We start from the raw sequence: 25,127 nt of genomic DNA, 5'->3' as shown, positions 1-25,127 counted from the left end.
ATTTCCTGCAGCGTGGGGGATATTTGATTTTGTGTGTGTGTGTGTGTGTTGTGTGTGTGAGAACAATGAAAGCTCTAGCCGGGCGTCTGGCTCTTTTTCGCCCACTTGTGTCTGATGTTGCTCCCGTGCAGACAGGAAAACCATTCCACAGGGAAGCAGAGTCAAAAATGTGTGGAAAAAGCTTCTGGAAATCAGACTGTAATGAGTGGACGGTGTTTGAACTGCAGTCCATCCGCTCGCCCATTGATTTCCAGAGTTGTGTGGAAATACAAATCTCTGATTAAGGGCTAAAGCAGTTTGTGTTAGCACGCGAACGCTTGGCGGTTGACATAAATGCACTTAACGTGTGTTCTTGAGCGGCTGTCAGCAGCAAACCTCGGTCCCCAAAGGATCGATAGAGTTTCCTGCTAAAGTTTGTACTCTTAAACCAGATGTGTTATTTTTCAGGTAACTCCTATAAACATGTCAACAGTTTCACTTTAACTAACTTGCTCAGCAAGACTTTTAGACTGTTGCTCTGTGGTGACAGTTGATCTGAAATGTACATATACTCCTGAGGATTCAGTGCATAATTAAGTTATCAAGTGTTATAAACTTACACAGACTATGCTTAATATAGTTCACAAAAAATGTGTTGAATACGTATTTAACAAACACATGGAAGCCCACAAAAGCCGTGCATTTGGGTTTTCTGTCTTTAATAACATGCAAATGTCTATATAAGCCGTGCACTTGTCTCTGGCTTTTCTCGAGTTATATGCATTAAAAAATATTTAATTCATTGCTAAACATACAGAAGCCCATAAAGCCGTGCATATGGGTTTTCTCGAGTTACATGTATTAGAAAATATAATATTTATTTATAATATATTATAATGAAAGCCATGCATTCATTTCTAGCAACTCTCTAGTTACATGCATTTAAAATATTTGATATTTTGTATGTGCATATTTATTTCTAAACACACGAATGCCGCAAAAAGTCATGCATTTGTCGCTGAGTTTTTATGCATTCATAGAAAAACCAGAGGACCATTGCCCAATCCCTCTTTCTCCAAGACAGCAAAACCCAGAGCATCAACATTCAACTTTTCCATGGCGGTGGGGGGTCTTTGGCACTCAGCATGCTGGGAATTAGTTCAGTTTCTCTGACATTTATTTGTTTGCCTTTGATGAGAGTCACACAAGCAGCTTACAGCAGTTAATGAAGGCTGAGATCAGCCGTATCGATGGAGCTTTGCGTTGCTGGCATTTACTCGCTTTTCCCACTTTCCAGCAGCTCTCACACAACTTTTACAGGGTACAAGAACTATGTGCTCATTTTGGGATCATTTCAGGATAACATAGCAGCAGATTGTCCCCTTGGAGGCTCTGCACACACACGCGTGGATCAGCATCGAGTCAGTAAAGTGACCCCTGTCAGATCTGATGAGTTTAAAGCCATGTAAGAGCGCTGGGAACGCGGTACGGTCAGACCACACACACACTCAATGACATTTATAATAAATCACACATTTGTTCCAAAGAAATCAATCTGACGAACACATTAGAGCTCCTAATAGCCCAGTTTATTAACTATTGCATCAGTAACATAAAAATGCTTCTGCTTTTTAGATATTTCTCCTGAGAAAAGTCTCAAATGTGTCTCATCGATAGTTTCAAAAAGAGCAATATCTCATGATTCTCAGACCAGATTTGCCAAGGTAAAAAAAATTTGTGATCAATATGCATTATTCTCATCAAATCATTCTATGGTCAAATGATCTAATCTGGTTTTCACGTTATTTTCAAGTATCATACTGTATTATAACTGTATTCTGACTAACTCATTGTGGTGTTTAGTCTTTCTTTAAATTTGGTTTCAGTTTTCCAAAATGAGTTTGTTGCGGTGCGTCACATTCGGCTCAAAGACATCTTGCATTAGCTTCAGAAAATCATCCAGACTATCACATTACAAGCCCAGATGATTCATTACGTTGCATCAGCAAAATTAAAATGAAGAGCTAATTGAGAAAAAGACCCCACTAATCTCACGTTTCTCATCTAGTTTCAAAAGAGATCCCAATAATGTCTCACGTTGCATTAGTAAAAAACTGATGCTGTCGGATGGTAATGCCAAGATAAATGATTAGTTACACTTCCAGAACTACCATAATTTGAGAAGATAACAAAAGCTTGCGATCAAAAGTCAGATCTCATTATGAACTCAAACATTTCTCATCAAAATGACCAAACTACAGTGTTATTTAAAGCTCTGTACTTTAGGTCTATTATCTTTATTCAAATTAACAAATGGGTTTTAGTTGCAGCTCCTCACATTCGAATTCAAAAATATGTGCATCAATCATATCGGCACCAGAATATCAGCTCTGGACTTGTTATTCTGAATTAGCAACATCTGATTCATAATGGAAGTATCGTTTCTTCTAGGACGGATCTGTTTTGGGCGTCTGGTGTTTTGTTACCAGTCAACAATATAAAGTTTTCTTAAAGATTTCAGTTGAAACACTCGTAAGTGTGACAACACGTGCCAAAGTCAAGTAGTTTCAAGTTTTTTGGACTGTGTTTTGGTGCTTTTGGTACATCATATTCCAATTCAGCACTGCCATCTTGGAAATTCATGAAGCATCCTCAAAATCCATTGGTCATGTCTGACTTTTGAGCGTTTTCCAGTACACAAATCCTGTGAACGACTAAACTATAGAACTCAAGGAAGGAGCTGAGCTTATTTCAAAGCCATGGCTGTATTTCAGACTAATGATGATCAGCTGTTGTGACAGGCGGGTCAGAGACAACACACAGGCCTCGGCTGTTATTTCAGAGCTGGCAGGACTTCTGTGAAGGAAAGCAGGATAAATAATCAGCAGGGAATGAAAACCCACCTGTAAAACACTATCAGCGTGTGGGAACGAGACAGAGAGAGAATAATGGTGGAAAGTCTGAGCATTTCTTTGATGTTAAACACATTTAAACTCTGAATTTAAGATTAACAAGAAAGGACATGCTTTTTTTTCTTGTCTTCGATGCGTGCTATTTAATTGACCTAGTTGCCGCGCAAACCAACAACTGATTTTCAAATTCAGGCAGAGTAATTTTAACGGTCGCGCTGGCCGCGGTTTGTTGGCGGGAAGAAGAAACCCACTACTCGAGTCAGTACCGAAGTTTTCGCGCTGTCTGAGCGAACTGGATCAGACAAATACCTTAAACAGCAGGAAAATCAATCGCCCCGCAAGCGTGGGAAACATCTGTACAATTTAAATGGGCGGCTGCTGCCGAGCCATGAAAATTACCCGGGATTATTGGTTCAGAGGATTTCCTGCCTCTCTACCTGCGCGCCACAGTCCTGTGAGGCGGGAAACGAAGCGCCTTGAAAAAGATTCCCGTTTAAATAAACGGAAAAAACGGGCTTTGGCTCGCAGGACCGTGTTTTAAAGCCCTGCTTTGAATCTTTTATAAACTAAGAGATCCGAGTGTGATTTTAAGCGCAGTTTATAGCAGATCAAACAGAAAAATGAAACGAACTGCACCCCTTTAACGTCTGACATTGCTTTAATTGAATATAAGGAAAATACCACCCAACTACAATCAGTGTGAATAATAATAATAAAAATGTTTTAATCCACAGAAAATGACCTAAGTATATAGTCCATTTCTTGGAATCCTAAAAGTTGACTAAATTAGTATTTTTATACATATGTATACACTAATCTGATTCCAGAAATTGAAAAATTGTAATTATATTTAACATTTACATTTAGATTAAATTACATCTTAAAATAGGCTACTTGTAATCAGAGTATTTTTATGGATTACATCAATACATATTTACACAATAGCAATACATCATTAATAATTTATTTACTCGCCCTACTTTGAATCTTTTAAATCTCCATTCCTAAAATGGTCTACTTTAAAGTCTTCCAGTTTTGTATTTAATCAGGTGGTTACGGATTCACAAAAACAATTTCATCTTTCAAATGCATTAAACTGCACAAATTCACAAACTTTGTCATATGATCCTCTTTCGCTTAATATAATTAATTTAAAGAACATCTTAGATTTTCAAATACATATTTTAATTAAGTATCACATTTGACTTTGGTTATGGTCACATGACATACAGGCACACATATAAAAAATATTACATTTTTTAGTAAGTGTTTTACTTTGATTATATAATGATATATTTTAATTTAACATTTTTATTATTTAAATTATAGCAAATGTCCTTTCATTAATTGGTGAACAGAGTCCTCTAGTGGAAAGAAATAAACAAAACTTCTTATCCAGAGCACAACTCAGATTTTCTGTTAAATGATTGTTCATTAGATTGTATGAATGTATTGAAAATTATTCAAACAGCTTCTTCTTTAAATTCATTTTTTTCCCTAAAGAATTTATGTGTTTTAATATTATGAAATTGAAATATGTAATTTTTTTGTCATTTTGTTTTATTTCTTTAATACACATTTTCTTACGGTTCTCTGGTAGCCATATTTCTTTTATGTCTTTTGTACACACCGTAGAATGGCATAAACTTGTAAATGTGTGTCATTGTACCATACTCAATAGGGAAATAAAAGTATTTATAAAACAATTTTTCTGGGGTTAATTTGTAAGCTTGACATAAAAATGATACGTCCTCGTGCACGCGCGCGTCTACGCGCTGAAGTTCTTCCTGTTCACGTGTCCTCCACATCCGGTCGGCCCGCACTGAGTCGCATGAGATGGGCGGATGATGATGATGGAGCTGTAAAGTTCACGGTAAGGTGCTGTAACCTTCACTTTATCCACACAGTTACGGTATTTTTTATTCATTTATATGAAAGCTCCGCGCGGGTCTTTTGTCTGACAGTGCGCGCCGATTGAACCGTCAGCATCTCATTCACAACAATCTTAACCGCCAATTAAGCCGATAACTCGTTAAACTTCCCACCTGTGTTAGTTAACCCTACACGCGCGCGTCGGTTTTGTATTTCGGTTGGGTTTGTCGTTATTTAAGCCTGTTTTTTCGGTCTGTCACGCCACGTTCGCTGAGATTCGGCACGCGCGTGACCGGCTTGTCGGTTAGCAGCGCGAACGCGCAGGAGTAAAAGTCGGTTATTTTGATAAACACGAGATCGTTGTCGCGAGTTAAGCGGATATCTGAGGCAAGTATACTAGTTTGGTACGAGTGTAATAGTGTTTTGTGTTGGTGGTTAATATGGGGTTGATTAAGCCCACTATTGGGCCTGTGTTGAATCAGAAAAAGTAGTGTGTTACAGAGACGCTATCAGATAATATTAGTTTTACACTTCAGCTGCCGAGATAAGTGTTAAAAGCATTATAATGCCATACAGCTTGTGTTAGTGTGTACACAGTGAAAGAGTGTGTCCCAGTGTTTGTTTGGTCACTTTTCAGCGCATTACATAATAATCAAACAGCTTTGTTTTAATTCATTCTAAGTAATATGATCTAAAGTTGTCTTTAGACGGCTGAGTTAAGGCGGCTGCTCTCTGCCTGCTCAAAATGTAAAGCTGGAATAAATATAAATAACACCTGCTCTGACCCAGCTTTTCCCCAGTATTGAAGTATACACATTTGTAAATGTATTAACTGAACAGCATCACAACAAACTGTAAGAATGACTATTTTTAAAGTTTTTGCACTTAGATTTGAAGTAAAATTCACACATGGCATTAGTTAAAAGCCACTTTTTTCCTTTGTAAGTCTATTTGCATTACTATATTATCGTGTGTACTGTAAGAGATTAAAGCCTGACTCATGTCTACATGGATGTCTCTCTCTCTCTCTCTCTCTCAGATGTGTGTGTCCTGTTTGGAGATTTGGGATAAACTGATTGAGGACAGCAGCTAACCCACGTATGGCCTGCGAGTCGGCGTTACCTGCCATCATGGACGAGCAGGCCCTCATGGGACTGAACCCCAACGCCGATGCCTGCTACAGGCAAAGGGTGAGCGCAAAACACCACATCAGATCTGTGTGTAAACATACATACTGAAATCATTCATTTCCTCACAAATAATATCAAGACTGCATGCAATCTGTGTTTGCACAATTCACACGCACAATCCATTGTGTGTTTCTTTAAATATTTTGCATGACTAATACTTGGAGTGCATTGAGTAAATAAAAAAATCTTTGATTGCATTGTGTTTTCAGGCCCTGGCATATTTTGAGCAGTTGAAAGAGTCTCTGGATGGATGGGAGGTGTGTGCTGAAGCCCTAGCCAAAGGGGTTTACAGGTAAAATACACTTAAACCGAGCATAAAACCTCTTAATCTAGTGTTTCTCTGTAAGATTATAGCAGGCCTTGTTGCTTCATATGTGCATACTGTAGTGTTTCACACAATAATATTGATTGATGCAATCTGTGTGTGTTTCTCCCACAGTGACGATCATGTAAAGTTCTTCTGCTTTCAAGTCTTGGAGCACCAGATTAAAAACAGGTATCACTGAATCTCTGCAAACTCAGAAAAGTTAATAATCAAGCTAGTGTGCTGAGACTTTACTGTCGGATCCAATATATTCAGCTCAGCATCGTTTCTATCTTTCTGAAAAGTTGAATTGTCTTGTTTGTAAACGAATCCGCGGTGAAATGAAGTGAACAGAGGACGAAGTTCTTTCTGGCGCGGTCTGTGGAGCGTCATTAAAAATAAAGTTCATCTACTCTTTCCTAATGTTGGGATCAGAAAGAAGGCACTGCACAGCGTATTGTCTGCGAAACATCTTTTTCGTTTGGTTTATTCATAGTTTTAGGCTCCCGCTTGCAGTTGACAAGTGGGCGGGGCTAAACAGGCAGCGCTGTAGAATCTGTGGGCGGGGCTTAAGAGGGAGTGCTTTAGAAGCTGTTGATTATCTTCTGTAGAGGCGGGGTTTAGTCACATTAATACATCATAAAGTGGCAAATTAAACTAGCTGTCATATTGGCAGATTTTCTTCAATATAAGATAGACTAACGGAAAGTTTTGAGTTCTGAAACTTACAGGATGTTTTTGTTGTAAAATGAAATTTTTTTGTCTAAAAAAATCTTGATTTCTCAGTTCATGACCTCTTTTGTGTATTCTAATAATCTTAAACTGATTTTTATAGTGTAACGTTTCATTGTTATCCTTGTACTTATTTAAATATAGCGGCTGATGAATCAGAAATCTCACACATTAACAGAAAATATTTTACTTTTGCATTAAAAAATAAGACGGATAGTTTCACACAGTTTTTTTAATAGTATAATGCTGTGTTTGCAGACATGGGGCGCTCACTGCAGGTCAACAGCAGCTGATCCGAGAGACACTGATGAAATGGTTACAGGCTCAGGTTAGAATCCTTTACCATTTCATTGCTACATGTGCACTCATGAAATATGATTCACGGTCACGTATTTTTATGTTTGTCCAGCTGATGAACGTGCATCCAGAAAAGCCCTTCATCAGGAATAAAGCGGCGCAGGTTTTGGCCCTGACGTTTGTGATGGAGTATCTCACATTATGGCCCAAGTTCTTCTTCGACATCCTCAGTCTGGTGGGATTGAATCCGAACGGCGTGGACATTTACCTGCGCACACTGATGGCTATCGATGCGGAGGTGGTTGATCGGGACGTCCTGCACAGTCCTGAGGTAACACCGTGCAAACCCGAGGAGAACTCGAGTGTTTTCTGCTCTGTCACGGCATTAACGCAGCCCTCTCTGATCGCAGGAGACACGCAGAAACACTCTGATCAAAGACACCATGCGTGAGCAGTGCATCCCGGCGCTGGTGGAGTCCTGGTTCCAGATCCTTCAGACGTACCAGCACACCCACAGCGAGCTGACCTGCCAGTGTCTGGAGGTGGTGGGCGCATACGTGTCCTGGATCGACCTCAACCTCATCGCCAACGACCGGTCAGAGCAGTTCTGAGCGATGCTGAAGTATCACCAGACTCACTGTAATGAGCTTCCTGTCTGCTGTGTGTTTGTGTAGGTTTGTGAATCTGCTGCTCAGTCACATGTCCATGGAGGAGCTGCGCGAGGAGGCGTGCGACTGTCTGTTTGAGATCGTAAATAAAGGCATGGAACCCGTGGACAAGACCAAGCTGGTGGAGTCTCTGTGTCAGGTGCTGCAGTCCGCAGGCTTCTTCAACATCGAGCAGGTGTGGGAACGAACACACTACTGTTCTGTGTTCATCTTGACAAAAAAGAACATTTGAGGAACTTGTTTTATTCCGTTGCTACTTTTTAAAAAGGGCTTTAACCAAGTAAATACAGATTTAGTTTTAAGGTTTTTTAGAATAAATGAAACACAGATATTTATGTTTTACTTTTGATTAACTAAACCTAGCTTTCACAGAATAGACATAGAAACTGGCTTGGCATTAGAAAAAGTTCTTCAGTTGTTCAGAAACGATGGGGATGTGCCCTATTAATATATATGCATGCGCGTCTCAAATTGTTACCAAATCTCTTGAATAAAAAAAAAAAACTTTTTTTTTTTTTTTATCCGGGGGGAAACCTTTTTTTTTTTTTTTTTTTTTTTATAATATAATTTGTGATTGAAAAACTTTTTATTTATTTTTATTTTCTATTTTTTTTATATCCAGGGGGAAAAACGTTTTTTATATATATATATATCCGGGGGGCTTTTTAAAATTTATTTATTTTTTATTTTTTATTGCAAACCATGTTTTAGGACCCAATGATTTGCGAAAAACTTGAATAATCTAGATTTTCACACTTAGGTTTCCTCAAACCTCTTTTACTGATTAAAGTCAACAGTTAAAAAAAAAATCTTTCAACTTAAGTTGTTGTATGCTATGTTCTCACTCTCACGTTATCAATTAAACACAAAAGAAGTTTATTGGAATAACACAATTGTACTGTAAAATTAGTTGATAATGTAATAAAATTATTTTGTAGTACCACTGTAAAAAATCACATTTTACGGTAAATGCATGTAACATATAGTTTAGAAATCATTTTAATTTATTACCAAAAGACAACCAACAAGCTTTTATTTTGGAAGGTTGCCCGGAGTGTTGCTTTTCACTTTGTAACCAAATATTTGCCCAATTATTTGTTAAATTACAGCCGCCATCGCAAATATGTGTAAAGTTGCATATGAATCTGATTCTCGTCTTGTTTGTCTCATCCATCAGGAGGAGGATGTGGATTTTCTGGCGAAGTTCTCTCGGCTGGTGAACGGCATGGGTCAGTCTCTGGTGCTGAGCTGGACTAAACTCAGTAAGACGGGCGATGTGAAGCTTTCGGCGGAAACACTGCGCGCCGTGGAGGCGAAGGTTCCTCTGATGCTGCAGCTGCTGATTCATGAAGACGATGATATTTCAGCAAACATCGTGGCCTTCTGTTATGACTACCTTCATGTTCTCAAACAGGTACACATGCTAAAGCCTCTTTTTGAGACTGAGAGATGATGATCTTCCTGTGACCCTCGTCTGTGTTTGTGTTTCAGCTTCCGGGTCTCAGTGAGCAGCAGAAAAGCAGTGTGGAGGTACGGCAGCATCACAGGCTCAAATCTCACATCTGTTAATTACTGTGTGTTTATGATTGCTGTTGTGTTGCTAACAGGGGATCATGCTGGCTGTGATGAACAAACTCAAGTACGATGACGAGTATAACTTTGAGAACGAGGTCAGTGTGGCAATATATGTGTGTTTACAGTTCAACTGTGGAATAATATAAAGTAGTTCACAATATAAATGACTGTGATTTGGGGGGAATTATATTGTAAGATAAAATACAGTATTATAATATTAAATCAAATATGTTGATTTGATGATGTATAATAGTAACAATGATCAGCAATATTATAATATTATAATATTGTATTTTAATTATAACAAAATATACAGTTTGCGGAGTAAGATTTTTTTTTAAAAATTGTAATGTTTCATTGTAAAAAAAAAAAAGGGGCAATCAAGCATTTTTGAAAATATAATAAAAATATAAAATGTATTTTTAATTTTAATACTTATATTTAAAATATTATTTTTAGCTGTTTTAAAATCTTAAAGCATTTAAATGTAATTTTTATGTAATAAAAGTGATTTAAAAGTTTTTTTCACAAGTCTTTCTTAACCGTACAACATTTTATTAATCCTGCTTTAAATTAAATTAGAAAATGTTTTTAATCACAAATTACATTCATGGACAAAATGTTTCTTCTGTTTCTCTAATTTTAGAATTTCTGTCAAATATGAAATCGAAAGATACTTTTATTTTTGTTGCTAAAAAAAAAAAACTATAAATTAATAGCATACAATTCATTTAATTGTTACTGTTGTTTTAAATCTTGTTACTTTGAATATAACCTTTGATGCTGATACTTATTATATTTAATTTTTTTAAATAAGTATTTTGACAGTAGCTACAGGAAGCCCTTCTTTAGTTAATACGAACCTATGGGAAGACCGAGGGCTTGTGTTGTGTTCCCAAATTCACATTTAAAGTGACTTCTGAAACGCGCAGCCCATGTTTTAATTAAACTGCATGCTTTGAGACTTTATACACTCGCACTGATTCGGGTTTTATGATTTAATCGTGCAGTCCTAAGCTAAAACACAGTCTGATTGTTTCTCTCAGGGCGAGGACGAGGCCATGTTTGTGGAATACAGGAAGCAGTTAAAGATGTTGCTGGATCGACTCGCTCAAGTGTCTCCTGAGCTGCTGCTGGACGCCGTGCACAGAGTCTTCAGCGCCACCATGCAGTGAGACACAAACCTGAGAAACCCATCACACACTGGAAAGCTCATCTAACGCATGTTGTGGTTGATTTCAGGAACTGGCAGACCGTGCCCTTCATGGAGGTGGAGGTGGCCATCCGACTGCTGTATATGATGGGAGAAGCTCTTCCTGCGTCGCACGGAGCACATTTCTCCGGAGACGTCACCAAAACCAGCACGCTGCAGTCCATGATGAGAACGGTGGGAATAACACTCATAACACTCACAGCAGCCGGTCAGTGCATGCGGCTAATAGCTGACTCCTGTGGACGACTAGCATGTTTTCTAAAAGAGTGTAGGCCGAGAGTGACGTGATGTTGTGTTTGTGCAGCTGGTCTCGAGCGGCGTGAGCGAGTATCAGCACTCCTCGGTGACTCTGGAGTTCTTCGAGACCGTCGTCCGCTACGATAAGTTCTTCCTGGTCGAGCCGCAGCACATTCCCAGTGTGTTGGTGAGTGTCTGGAGCCGGTGAGGATGAAGATGTCTGATTTAGTTTGAGCTGTAAAAGCTGTGATCTTGTTCGGTTTAGATGGCGTTTTTAGATCATCGTGGTCTGAGGCACAGCAGTCCGAAGGTGCGCAGTCGAGTGTCTTACCTGTTCTCACGCTTCGTCAAAACCCTGCAGTGAGTGACTCCACACACACACACACACACACACACACACACACACTGGGTCTTCAGAGTTCACTCACTCTCAATGCTCTCTTCTCTGCAGTAAACACATGAATGCGTTCATCGAGGACGTACTCGGCAGAATACAGGACCTGTTAGAGCTCGCTCCACCGGTAACGGCTCACACAAATCACACGACGCAGCATTTAGATCAGCTGTAGACGTCTGCATGATCGCTCGTCTCTCTTGGTGTGTCCAGGAGAACGGCTTCCCGGCGCCGCTGAGCAGTGATGATCAGCTGTTCATGTTTGAGACGGCCGGCGTGCTGATCGTGAACGGAGAGAGTCCGGCCGAACGCAAGCAGGCTCTGATGCGCAGCCTCCTGACGCCGCTGATGGAGGCGTTTCAGATGCTGCTCGCGAAGCTGCCGCGGGAGGAGGGAGAAGAGAGACAGGCGGAGCTGGCCGACTGCCTGAGTCACGCTGTGGGATTCGCCAGGTACACAACACTGAACTGTGCTGAACTGACCATTGCATTGAGACGGTTGTTTTGTCATTTTATATAGTTTATATATTATGCAAATGCAACATCAAATAATGCACAAACTTGTGTACATTTCCAGAAGTCGAGAATACATGCAGAATAACGAACACTGGATAAATAAGCACAGGGTCAAATTTGTTTAATTTTGTCATATTGGAATTTCTTTTTTTAACAGAGGTTTCGGTAAAAATTGGACTCTCCAAAAATTTGGAAAATAGCCTTTAAAAAACTAAACTAGAATATGTCAATGAAAGAGAGAAAAAAAAAGACCAAAATCTGAAAATTTAACCAGTGCTTGAAACAGGATTATTATAGTTAAAATAAATGGTAAATGGTAAAAAAAATAAACCTGGTTATATAACAATAAATATAGTTAAATAGTGTAAAATAAATGCCAACTGAAGTAAAAAAAAAAAATATATGCATATATTTTTTTTTTAATATATATTTTTAATTTATTTTATATATATATATATATATATATATATATATATATATATATATATATATATATATATATATATATATATATATATATATATTTCGTTTTTAATTATTATTTTTATTTATTCAGCTAATTTCCAAGGCAACATTTCTCATTTTCATTCAGCTTTACTTGATTTATTAAAATAACTAGACCCTTGGAGCTGGAATAAAATGATACATAGACATTTGAAAATGACAAACACATTCACACACTTTTTTTTTTTCTTTTTTTTTTCTTCTGTTTACTAAAATGAACATAAGCAGAAAGAAAGTTATCATAATAGTAAAACAACACTGGCATGAAAAAACAACCGATGGTGTCTTGTCTGCTGTCCGCTCTCAAACTCACAAGTCCAGACATGAGTGTGCACATCATAAAACATCTTGCCCAAATACAGAGCAGATCTCATGTTGTTCCTGTTCCTCAGTCGCACCAGTAAGGCGTTCAGTAACAAGCAGACGGTGAAGCAGTGCGGCTGCTCTGAAGTGTATCTGGACTGTCTCCAGACCTTCCTGCCGGCGCTCAGCTGTCCCGTCCAGCGAGGACCCCTGCGCAGCGCCGTGCGCTCCTTCCTCCACCGCATGATCATCTGTCTGGAGGAGGAGGTGCTGCCCTTCATCCCAGCCGCCTCGCAGCACATGCTGAAGGACTGCGAGCCCAGAGACCTGCAGGAGTTCATCCCGCTCATCAGTCAGATCACCGCCAAGTTCAAGGTACGTCGTGATCAGGGTCAGGTGAACGTGCTTCTGTAATGCAGTGTGTATTAACAGAAGAAATGAAGACGAATAATAATATTCCTGTGGTCTCTCCCAGAACCAGGTGTCTCCTTTCCTCCAGGAGGTGTTCATGCCCCTCGTGATGGCCATATTCGAGGTGTTGTCTCGTCCAGCGGAGGAGAACGATCAGACGGCTGCGTTAGAGAAGCAGATGTTGAGAAGAAGCTACTTCAGTTTCCTTCAGATCGTGGCCAGCAGCGGCATGAACGAGATCATGGCCAGTCAGGGTGAGCGCAGTCCTGACCAGGAACTAAACACACCTGTGTGTCTCAAAATACCTACTGACTGTATGTTTCTGTCCGGCAGGAGCGGAGAATATCGAGCGTGTGCTGTTCACCATCATCCAGGGAGCGGTGGATTTCCCAGACCCCGTCGCCCAGAAAACCTGCTTCATTATCCTGTCCAGACTGGTGGAGCTGTGGGGTACGAAAACACCTAAACTAAAAACATTTCTGGTCATTAAAATAGAGCTCAAATTAAACGCAGTGTCATTTTAAGTGAGAACCTGATTTAAACTAAATTTGTAATTTATTGAAACTTGAGTTGAGGTAAAATTACTAACTGGAATTAATAATTACTAATTTAAAGTGAAAAACTACACTTAAAACAAAAGCCAATTCAAAACATTCAATAGTAACAAATAATAGTAAAATAACACAGCTTTTAACATGTTATGCTTCTGGGCTTTTAATAAGGGTTGGTATTGAAAATTAAAGCATAAAATATAAATATTAGATGAAAAGTGAAACTAAAATGGCAAGTAACTGAAATTCAATTACTAAGTGGATATAAAACTTAAAACATTTTAAATTGCACCTAAATAATAATCTAAAAACAAAAGCACAGTTATTGAAAAGTAAAATATATAGAATGCTAATTCAGAATATTAATAAAAACAATAATATATCAATAATGTATAATAATAAAGTAACACCGTTTTTAACATGTTATGCTTCTGGACTTTTAATAAGGGTTGGTATAAAAATAAAAATATTAAAGCCAAACTAAACTGCCAACTAACTGAAATGAAGTTAAAGTAAAATTACTAACTGAATATAAAACTTGATACATCATTTTAAATTAAACCTAAATAATCTAAAAACAAAAGCACAGTTATTAAAATTTAAATGCTTATTAAAAATGTGAATAAAACCGTAATAAATATCAATAATATTAAATTAACATCACTTTTAACATGCTAGCGACATGCTAATGATGCTATCGACATGCTTGTAACTTGCTTATGCTAGAAACATGCTTGTGACATGCTAGTCACTTGCTAATCATGCTAGAAACGTTAGCGACATGCTAGTAACCTGCTAATCATGCTAGTAACCTGCTAATCATGCTAGTAACCTGCTAATCATGTTAGTAACATGCTAATCATGAAGGAAACATGTTAGCGACATGCTAGTAACCTGCTAAGCATGCTAGGAACATGCTAATGTTAGTAACATGCTAATCATGAAGGAAACATGTTAGCGACATGCTAGTAACCTGCTAAGCATGCTAGGAAAATGCTAATCATGTTAGTAACATGCTAATCATGAAGGAAACATGTTAGCGACATGCTAGTAACTTGCCAATCAAGCTAACGACATGCTAGTCAATTGTTAGTAATGCTAGCAATATGCAAATCACTTGCTTTTTTAAAACTTCTTAAACTATTCAAACTTTCTGTTCAGGCTTTCTCAAGCCAACTTTGTCTTGACAAACTTTTTTTTTATCGAGTTTTAATTTAAATTAAATAATGCAATATAAATGTTAGGTGAAAACCTATCAACCAAACCAATCAAATCAAATAAGAAAAGTTGCTTTTGCAGTTGACTGGAATTTAAATTGAAGTAAAATTACTAACTAGAAATAAAATACTGAAACTTTAAACAAATTAAACCTAAATAGTCAAAAAAATTATTTAAAAAAAATCAGCCAGTACGAAATATTAATAAAAACTCCAATAGTACACAAGTAAAATAACACTGCTTTTAACATGTTCTGTTTCTCAGGTGGAAAAGACGGTTTGGTGGGATTTCCAGATTTCATCTATAAGCATATCGTCCCAGCATGCTTCATGGCCCCTCTGAAACCGACCTTTGACCTTTCAGATGCGCAGACTGTTCTGGTACGTCAGTCAGGTCTTTCTTGATTAACTGTGTGACGGTGATTGTGATGTTTCTCTGTTCTGTTACAGACGCTGTCCGAGTGCACGCTGACTCTACACATGATTCATCTCAAAAGAGTGAGTCTACTGTGATCAGTCTTATCTAGACCCCAAAACACTTACATTCGCCCTCAGTGAACCTGACTCGGTCTGTTTTAATGCTGTTCCCGCAGGGCCCCGAGTGTATCCAGTTCCTTCAGGAGTATCTGCCGTCACTGCAGGTCTCACCTGAGATCACACAGGTAACTGACACACTTCATTAAAACTGTTACTCACAGGTCTTCACTACAACCTGTCAAAATAAAAGTTCAGTTTAACTTGAAGAAATTGTGAGAGGTTACTATTGTAAATGTTCTTTTCAAAGCAATCGTAGTGATAATAAAGTCAGCTTTATATTTAAGGAATATTACAATTTTACTTACATTTTTAATTTTAACAGTAAACCTGTTGTTGAAGCACTTTGTTTGGCAAAAAATAAAAGAAATTCCATTTTAATTTGATAAAAAAAAATAAAAATAAAAGTTTTATGGGTTAATTTGATTTGGACTATCTTTTGAAAAAAAAAAAAAAAAAAAGAATTTTTGAAATAAATAAAATATTTCATAGGACACCATTACTGTAAAAAAAAATGCATAAATTATAATTTTTTTTTTAAATTTCATAAATTTTATTTAGACATGGCTTTGATTTAATACAATTGTATTAAACCATCAAAACGGTATATTTTTTTTTAATTTATGAAACCTTCATATGACCCTAAAAATGTCATTTTTGCTTAACGTTTAACATTTTTGGATTATGAAAGTTTAATTTATCCATTAAAATTAAATGGGGTTTTGATTACAAAAATGTAATTTTATCCAATAAATGGAAACCTAGAAATTAAAAACATGAAAAATCGGAATTTGAGCCCTGTATTTTTTTATTAAGTTATGGAAACCATATGTACTTGGATCACATCAGTCCTTCATGCTAGATCTCGTAGCTTTGGACGCATCCAGACTGTAGTATCGTCTGAGGATAGCTGTTTTTGAGTAATTGTTTGTTATTCTGACTGATATGAACCGTTTCTCCTCAGGAGCTGTGTCAGGTGCTTCAGCAGCCGGATGTTAAGGTTCTGAAAAACTACATGAAGGTATTTCAGGAGATTTATGATTGAAACGTTAAATCATGTAGAGAGAGTGTTAATTTCATGTGGTCATTTATTTTTAATTTTTTCTCCATGTGTACAGGTTTTCTTCCAGCAGGCCAAACTTTAAGACTGAAACTGTCAAGTGGAGTGATTTGGGAGCTCAGCGGTCAAAGCCACTGACAGACCACTATACGACAGAGCTTAGCGTAGGAGCTACTTATGCACTTAAAGAAGCGTAACCACACCCTTCCTGTCTGCGGCACACTGCCCCCGACCGGAGTCACGTAGGGATTGGCTGTCACATGATGTGACCACACCCCCACACTGACCTTGGCCCAATCAGAGTTGTGCTCTCCGTGGAGGCGACGTCAGCGATTGGACGAGACCACTCTGTAGGTGGGGTTTGTGAGAGTGGGCGGAGCTTCAGTCCTGGACACAATTTCAAGGGAAAATGCGGCTCCATTCGAAATACAACAGTTTTGGTTATTGTTTGGAAATCTGATTTAAATGTTACAGGAAATTCTAGAATGAATTTAATTTTTTTTGTGTGGGCGAAATCTGGATTTTTCTCAAATTACATTTTAAAAAGGGCCGGTTTAAGAACATTTAATTGCTAACTTTTTTTTTTTACATGCATAAATGAAGCATAGGTTTTAGTTTGGAGTGATGATGAGGCTAACAAATGGAAGTGCTCTTGATGTTGGGCTTTTAGGATCTAACATGTCTTTTTCTTTAGTTTTCCATGTATTGCAGCGTTCCCATCAAAGCTGTTCTATACCGCGGTCTCAGATTCGCTGTCGTTTAATGCCTCCAAAGCCCATGATTAAAATATGCAATGTAATGTTCTGAACTGTGCAGATACTACGAGGAACGTTTTGGTTAAGTTATGCTGCTAGCGTTTGTTTGGAAATGTACTGTGTGTAAAGTTTAAACTCGGGTCAGATCTCTCTGCTTTTACTTCAGTCTGGTTTGTAGAAGTGATCCTTTACGGCTGACAAAATGACAATCTGTGCTGGATTTTTAGAGACGCTGGACACGTATTAACCCTTTCAGCCATGGATCCCACTTCAGACCGAAATGTTTCTTAGGTCTCAGCATCACATTGGCTTTAATGCTTAGAAATCATGATAAACTGTTACTCAGAAATGCTCCAGCCCCACTGTGTTTATGCCAAAAAAACCCATGTCCACGACAGGTGGATTGTGTAAACTTGTTTTATTTTTGATATGCTGGGACAGGCCCTCTCACTCCCTTTTGTTCATCTCTAGTCCTGACCAATAAAGTATTTACTAATCTCCACCAGATCCAGAAGCACAAGCAAAGGCACTGATGCAACGCTTTTATTCCACCCTGTGTAAACATGTTCACCCTTAAACCCCAAATTAAACCAATAATGCATGCGCCTCCTTCATAAGAGCCAAACGTGTGAGCTGTGGACAGAAACGGTGATGTTTCAGCCTTTAATCACGGCGATGGGTCTGAGCTTGATGGCTTTCCTGCTGATGCCAGCGTCGTGACACGTGTCCACTACATCCGTCACGTTCTTGTAGGATTCAGGAGCCTGGCGTGCAAGATATGATCCATGTTAAAAACATCAAACATGGTAATTCTCTTATTATTAATGGACTTAGATTTCTAGTATCAATTGAGGTGTTTAATAAGTTCAAAGGAAGATCATTTGCAACTATTTACAACACAAAGTTAACAGCATAGAATTATGCAGTGCATCTTATGATTTATATATAAAATATAAAACTTGTTCCAGCTTTTTTGGAAACTTAATTGTAATTAAAAAAAGATAACAGTGAACAGAAGGATGACATTTTTAGTTGCTTTGTGTTGGAAATGATTTGCATCACAAAACAACTTAAATTAATTAATTGAAATCAGGGTAAATAATCTTTAATATAAAATTGTTGAATGCATGTTATAGTAGGTTGATTATTCAAAATAATTAATAGTTTCTGAAATAATTGATTATAAAGAAAATGAAAAATTGCAAAAAAAAAATTTTTTATACAAGCTTGAAGTAAAAGTAAAAAAAAAAAAAAAAATGGTAACAACTTTTTTGTTTTGTTTATTTTTTTTTATATAGCATGGTTATTTGAAAAAATGTATTAGGATAGTAAAAAAAAAAAAAAGATTTTTTTTTTTTTTAAAGAACTGGCGCTTCTGGTTGAGACCTCACCTCCTCCATCACCAGCTTGGGTGACGCCACTCTGATAGCGATGCCCATGTCTGCCAGTTTATCCAGAACGTCCTGGAAGTCCAGGTTGCGTCTGGACTTGGCTCTGGACAGAGCTCGACCCTGCAGCGTTCACACACACACACACACACGTCAGACCGGCGATCACAAACACGGTCACTGCAGCAGATCTGCTCACACGACTCACCGCGCCGTGACACGTGGTGCCGAACGTCTCCGTCATGCCCTGCTCCGTCCCCGTCAGCACGTAGCTGCAGGTGCCCATGGTTCCTCCGATCAGAACCGGCTGACCGGTCAACTGAGACACAGAGAAGACAACACAGAAAGGGTTCGGTTTCTAGTTGAGTGACATCCACCTCAAAGCACGGTTCAGTTTGATTTTGTCACCTGATAGTCGACAGGTATGAGTGGATGGTGAGGCGGGAAGGCTCGGGTCGAGCCCTTCCTGTGCACGAGAAGCGTCTTCTGTTTGCCCTCCAGCATGTGCTCTTCCACTTTGGCGATGTTGTGCGAGACGTCGTAGATGACGTGCATGTCCAGATCGTCTGGTGTAGTGTTGAAGACTTTAGAGAAGGCCTGCAGAGAAGCTCAGTAAGAATGAAGCCTGCACATGTTCTGTAACATCTCGTGTAGAGCAGAGCCGACCTGTCGAGTGAGGAAGGTCATGGAGGAGCGGTTGACCCAGGCGTAGTTGCCGGCGGCCGCCATGCCCTTCAGATAGTCCTGACCCTCAGGAGACGTGATGCGAGCGCAGGCCAGCTGACGGTCATTCACCAGGATATTATCCCGCTTCATCGCCTTCTCCATCGCAACCAAAGCATCTAAACACCAGAGCCAGTGACATGAAGAGAGTCAACCAACACCAAAACAACACACTTGAACTGAAACTAAATTTACATAATGTGTGTGTTCTGTGTATATTTGTTATTTATTTATATATAAATATACATAAAAATGCATGCATAAATTTACAACATAATGTTTATGTATCATATTTGTACGAATTATGAATATATACATTTTAAAAATATTTATATCCAATGTGGGATATATGCAGTCCAGACCAAAAGTTTGGAAACATTACTATTTTTAATGTTTTTAAAGAAGTTTCTTTTGCTCATCAAGCCTGCATTTATTTGATCAAAAATACAGAAAAAAAAATTGTAATATTGTGAAATATTATTACAACTTAAAATAATAGTTTTCTATTTGAGTATACTTTTAAAAAGTATTTATTCCTGTGATGCAGCGCTGAATTTTCAGCATCATTCCTCCAGTCTTCAGTGTCACATGTCACATCAGTCGATCACATGATCATTTAGAAATCATTCTAATATTCTGATTTATTATGAGTGTTGGAAACAGTTATGCTGGCTAATATATTTGATCAATAAAAGGTTAAAAAGAACTGCATTTATAAAAAAAAAAAAAAAAAAAAAAAAAAAAAAATCAAATAATATATATTCTAATAATATATAATTTTTTTCTCAATTTAACACATCCTTGCTGAATAAAGGTATTAATTTTATTAAAAAAAAAAAAAAAAATTACTGATCCCAAATTACTGACCAGTAGTGTATATTGTTATTACAAAATATTTATCTTTTTTTTTTTTTTACTTTTTATTCATCAAAGTATCATTTATGATTTATTAAGTATCATATATACACTGTACATGCACACATGTAAACAAAAAAAATATTTTGGATTTGATAAATCACTGCCCAGCACTCAATTAATTAAAATAACTATATCGATATTTTACTTTTTTTTATTTTATTTTACCCAAGCCTATTTTTTTATGTTGCGTGAAATAATCCTTCACTTGTATTTAAAAAAAAAGTAATTACAATTTTAAACAATTTTTTTTTATATAAAATAAGTACAAATATTATAATTACAAAAACACTTTAATAATTTAACTAAAACAAAAAATAAAACTGACAAAACATTACAAAATAAACTTTCATTAACTGAAAAAATTAAAAAAGCGAATAGTTCCGCTCCTTGATTCTGATTGGCTGAGCTGATTCGAATCAGTTTGATTACTTTACAAAGTAACATACACCTTTGTTTATGTTCATGTGTTGCTCGGCAACCACTTTGTTGCAACCACAACTGTTTCTGAGGATCTACATTGTTTGGTGGAAGAATACTGTTATTAATATCATTACACTTTATCTGCTCGATTTTATTTTACTATGTATGTGGAAGCATCCTAAACAATGCCCCTTAGCTGTCGTAAATTCACTGTAAACCACAGCTTCTTTTTTTAAAAACCATTGAAAAACATTTTAAAATGAGAAACTAATTCAGATGAAAGCTGTGATAGTCTCTGGAAGCATGAAGCTGCGCCTCACCTGTCGCCACCTGGTGGCCGAGGCCTCGACTGCCGCTGTGGATCATCACACAGATCTGCCCCTTGTGGTCGATGCCCATCTTCTTGGCGGCGTAATCGTTGTAGATCTCATCCACCACCTGAATCTCGGCGTAGTGATTTCCAGCTCCCAGCGTCCCCAGCTACACACACACACACACACACAGGAGAACATGACGTGAGATCGCAGAGTTTGCCGTGCTTTGTGTCGTGTTGTCTTGTAAAAGCGTGCACCTGTGGCAGTCCTCTCTTCTTGGCTTTGGACGAGACTTTGTTGGGATCGGCTTGCAGCATCCGGCCGTATTCCTCACAGTGCTCTTTATCCTCGGCCCAAGCGTATCCTTCCCTCAGAGACCAGTCCACACCCATCTCTAGAGCCTCCTCCAGATCTCTACACACACACACACACACACACACACACACACACACACACACACACACACATATGAAAACACAAAGCTAACGTGACAGAAGCACATAACATTAATACCAATATCAGAACTAACGTGGATTTATAATATGAATAAACCTATAATAACTAATTCCCTCTCACACCGAGGACATTTATTAGACGTTTAATATTACAAGTTTTCATATACTATTAGCTTAAAGTTTCAGTGCTCCAACTTAATTATTACAGAATTATTGATACCGTTATAGCTTCATTTGAATTGGCGTTCATCGTATTTTCTATTTTTTATTTTTAAATCAAGTTCCAGTTTTAAATTAATTTCGTTTTTTTTTTTTACTAGTATTTAAGTTTAATTTTATATTTTTGTTTTTCTGTTCTTGTTCCAAGCCAACGACCATTATTTTTTATTATTATTATTATTATTTCTTATTTACTATTATAATGTATTAATATTTAGAATTAGCTTTTATTCCCATTTTCAGTTTATTTTTATTAGTTTAACATTCATTTGATGTGCTTTTGTCCCTTTTATTTGATTTCTTTTTATAAACTTTTTATTTATTTCCAGTTAGTCATTTTAGTCAAACCTAAACTTATTTTAGCTGCCAAGGCAACTTTAAAATCTTTTTATTTCAGCTTTAAATTAACAAAATCATTTTTCACTGCACAGCCAGCTTAATTAAAAGCATATATTTACTCCTTTAAGATGTTTTAATGATTTGTTGCATTGTTCACAAAACAATGTATTAAAATCTTTTAGTACTAAATCTAGGCTCTAGTGGTATTTATGATGTTATATTAGTGCATATAATGATTAAGTATTATTTCATTTCTTGCAATAAACAATTCAGAGCATAAAGAAATTGCCTGAAGAATGTTTACTTTGCTCCCATGGGAATGACGCCCTTGGATCCGACTCCGACGGGAATGTGGTCAAACATGGACTGTGCCAGCTGCTCTTTGACCGGCTGCACGTCTCCCTCGTCCAGGTTCGTCCTCAGCAGACGGACGCCACAGTTGATGTCAAACCCCACGCCACCTGCACAGACGAGACGGAGCGTGAGCCGTGACATCCTTCACCAGGATCTGAGCGCGGCTCGAGCACGTACCGGGAGACACCACGGCCTCTGGGTTGTCCATGTCAAACGCTGCCATGTTTCCGATCGCAAAACCGTATCCGGAATGGACATCAGGTAAACCGATGGAGCGCTGCGGAGCAGACACAAGTGAGGAAACAGGACGTGATGCGTTTCCTGTGACAATGAATCCTGATCGTTTGACTCACATGTACGATTCCTGGCAAAGCGGCAACATTTCCAATCTGCTTCATAGCAGGCAAGAAACCACCGAACCCTGGGAGAGAGAGAGAGAAAGAGTATCTTTCACTAATGCTTTATATGAATTTTTTTAACAACTGGGCAGCTGGACTGACTTGAGACAATGTTTAAAAAAAAAAAATAATAAAAAAAAAAATACAAATTTACAGTAAAATAAATATAGTCTGCATTGGTAAATATTGCTCTATTAGTGCATATGATGAAATAATAATATTAAAATATAAAAATAAAATTACAAAATTAATATTAAGTAACCAAATGTAATAAAATTAATATATAACAAATATTTCAAAGTTCATACATATATATATATATATATATATATATATATATATAGAGAGAGAGAGAGAGAGAGAGAGAGAGACATTAAAATGAATACAAAAAATAAAGTTAATATTAATTGAATATATAGTCATTAAAATAAAATACAAATGACAAAGTTAATATTAAGTAATTATATAGTCATTAAAATATAAATAAAAACATTACAAAGTTAATATTAAGGCACTATAGTTATTAAAATAAATTATAAAATATTAAGTTATTGAATATATAAAGTCGGAAATATAAGTAAAAATAGTACAAAGTTAATAATTACATATATATTAAAATAAATATTTTTGTCTTGGAGACGCTTTTTTTTACAGCATTTATTTCTTGCGTTACACATTTTGAATCTAAGCATTTATTAATAATGGCTATTGCAAACATGAGTTTTTATTAAAGGGACAATAAGTAACTTTTTAGGTATTTTATTATCTAAAATCAATATTTTTATTCATAAATATGCCCTCAATGGTGTACAAATACCTATGCCAATGTTTAAACTAATCCTCGTAAATGAAGAATTTATTATCTTTATATACATGGGACGGGTAGGTCGACGGAGGCTTCCATGTAGTTCCGCCATCTTGCAAAACTATAATAGCAGAGAGGGACAAAAAGTACTAAGCCAACGCGTTTCCACAGCGCGTTTTCGGTCAGAGCCAGAAACGCAGGTGCAGAGCAGTGAGAGGCGCTTGAAACTGCACCGGCAAGTTTAAAAGTCTGGATTGCATTCTTATTATGGACCATACATATGCCGCGCCACAGGAGAAGAAAACATCGTCGCCAAAACAGTCAAAAATAGAACGTAAAAGGAAACGTGACCGTAGATTACAGAAAACAAGAGTTAATGTCGGGGAAGCTTTTTCTAGGTGGAAAGAGCTAATGCTTGATAAAGATTTCAAAAGAGACGCTGAAGTGGCCAGTTTTCTTCTCGACAGGTAAGTCAGTGTTACAGTCTATATTATAATATTTTTTTTATATCTAACAATGCATATAATTCAGAAAATATAACGAATAAATTAGACATAACTACTAATTACAATATTTCATGTTTTCCACAGTCAGTAATTCATACTGTAACATTCGTTTGTTAGTTGTCATGTTGCAGTTTGTTTGAAATAACACACCTGTTCACCTGAAGGAAAACTCGACGAAGTGCTATTAGAAGACATCCTGTCAAAGCTTTTTGGTACATATCGCCTACCGTAGATGCAACGCGCATTTGAAAAAGCGAGGCGCTGGAGAGCAAAATTAGTTTGAATGCAAAATACAATTTCACCACTAGATGGGAGTAATTCCTACTCAGTGTCCCTTTAACAATTTCTCAATAATTTCTATCCTACCATCGTTGTGTATTTCACAATGAACCCTTCAGATGAAGAAAAACACAAATGAAACAAAACGTCTTGCTATAATATTAGTATGAGTTCCAAAAAAAGCCCTAATTTATTGACATATATATATATATATATATATATATATATATATATATATATATATATATATATTTTTTTTTTTTTTTTTTTTTTTTTTTTTCTTAACCTTACTTTATTTTCCAGAGATATATTGTTGTTGCCAAGGTGTTTGAACAGATTGTTCACTAAAGAAAATCATTAAATTAATGATCTCGCCTCACCTCCACCACGACAGGCGTTCCTCAGCTCCTCAAACATGAGTTTCTCCAGAGGTTCATTCACATAGAAAACCCCCTCCACCTGAACACCAAACAACAACATCATCATCATCATCATCTCAGATTAAAACACACTTTAATCCGCTCAGAGACCCGGATGTTTTGGTGTATTGACGTTAATGCGTCACTCGAGAGCGAGCACGTTTACCTGCATATTCGGCACGAAGCCCTTCTTGATCCGCCAGCAGTTTTTGTGGATTTTATCCAGATACTGAAGCTCGTCGTTATAAGAGCGACTCATTTTCAACTATAGATATAAATAACTGACGCACTTTTGACAGCAAACTATCTTCACACGCGTCTCCAGATCTTCTTCTTGTGTAGACTTCCGGCTTCTTCTTCTCTTGAT

General features: G+C 37.2%; 2 protein-coding genes across 3 annotated transcripts; one reads left to right on the top strand and one right to left on the bottom strand.

Annotated features, from left to right (window-relative positions):
• Positions 1–4,654: 4,654 nt before the first annotated feature.
• On the top strand, positions 4,655–17,725 carry LOC127979485 (exportin-T). 2 transcript variants are annotated; one of them, XM_052584990.1, is made up of 25 exons: positions 4,655–4,764; positions 5,803–5,953; positions 6,163–6,245; positions 6,393–6,449; positions 7,248–7,317; positions 7,399–7,617; positions 7,697–7,881; positions 7,961–8,129; positions 9,132–9,368; positions 9,446–9,484; positions 9,562–9,624; positions 10,576–10,700; positions 10,772–10,916; positions 11,047–11,166; positions 11,245–11,339; positions 11,431–11,500; positions 11,587–11,825; positions 12,785–13,070; positions 13,171–13,360; positions 13,440–13,556; positions 15,140–15,255; positions 15,325–15,372; positions 15,468–15,536; positions 16,373–16,429; positions 16,527–17,725. In XM_052584990.1, the coding sequence occupies exons 2-25, from the start codon at positions 5,864–5,866 to the stop codon at positions 16,551–16,553; spliced, it is 2,916 nt and encodes a 971-aa protein (XP_052440950.1). In that variant the 5' UTR covers positions 4,655–4,764; positions 5,803–5,863; the 3' UTR covers positions 16,554–17,725. The 2 variants fall into 2 exon arrangements, with proteins under 2 accessions (XP_052440950.1, XP_052440959.1); XM_052584999.1 differs by having other exon boundaries at positions 4,670–4,769.
• On the bottom strand, positions 17,625–25,127 carry rtcb (RNA 2',3'-cyclic phosphate and 5'-OH ligase). Its single transcript, XM_052585011.1, has 12 exons — positions 24,927–25,127; positions 24,722–24,800; positions 22,707–22,774; positions 22,531–22,630; positions 22,304–22,460; positions 21,244–21,400; positions 20,993–21,152; positions 19,278–19,453; positions 19,020–19,208; positions 18,820–18,930; positions 18,615–18,734; positions 17,625–17,987 (listed from the first exon to the last, which is right to left on the bottom strand). Exons 1-12 carry the CDS (start codon positions 25,017–25,019, stop codon positions 17,880–17,882), a joined length of 1,518 nt encoding a protein of 505 aa, XP_052440971.1. The 5' UTR covers positions 25,020–25,127; the 3' UTR covers positions 17,625–17,879.

Source organism: Carassius gibelio, chromosome A4 (assembly GCF_023724105.1).
Source record: "Carassius gibelio isolate Cgi1373 ecotype wild population from Czech Republic chromosome A4, carGib1.2-hapl.c, whole genome shotgun sequence".
In the NCBI taxonomy this organism is placed as follows: domain Eukaryota; kingdom Metazoa; phylum Chordata; class Actinopteri; order Cypriniformes; family Cyprinidae; genus Carassius; species Carassius gibelio.
The sequence above is the reverse complement of the archived record's forward strand: the minus strand, read 5'-3'. Positions and strand labels throughout refer to the sequence as shown.

What these genes read in the sequence shown, in the direction of transcription:
- rtcb (XM_052585011.1), bottom strand. Translation starts at nt 25,019, where the DNA reads ATGAGTCGCTCTTATAACGACGAGCTTCAGTATCTGGATAAAATCCAC. An exon ending in GTCATTCCCATGGGAGCAAA is followed by an intron (nt 21,401 to 22,303) that starts GTAAACATTCTT and finishes GTGTGTGTGTAG; the next exon opens with AGATCTGGAGGAGGCTCTAG. An exon ending in TGACCTTCCTCACTCGACAG is followed by an intron (nt 19,209 to 19,277) that starts GTCGGCTCTGCT and finishes GCTTCTCTGCAG; the next exon opens with GCCTTCTCTAAAGTCTTCAA.
- LOC127979485 (XM_052584990.1), top strand. Translation starts at nt 5,864, where the DNA reads ATGGCCTGCGAGTCGGCGTTACCTGCCATCATGGACGAGCAGGCCCTC. An exon ending in ACCTTCATGTTCTCAAACAG is followed by an intron (nt 9,369 to 9,445) that starts GTACACATGCTA and finishes TTTGTGTTTCAG; the next exon opens with CTTCCGGGTCTCAGTGAGCA. An exon ending in CACGCTGTGGGATTCGCCAG is followed by an intron (nt 11,826 to 12,784) that starts GTACACAACACT and finishes CCTGTTCCTCAG; the next exon opens with TCGCACCAGTAAGGCGTTCA.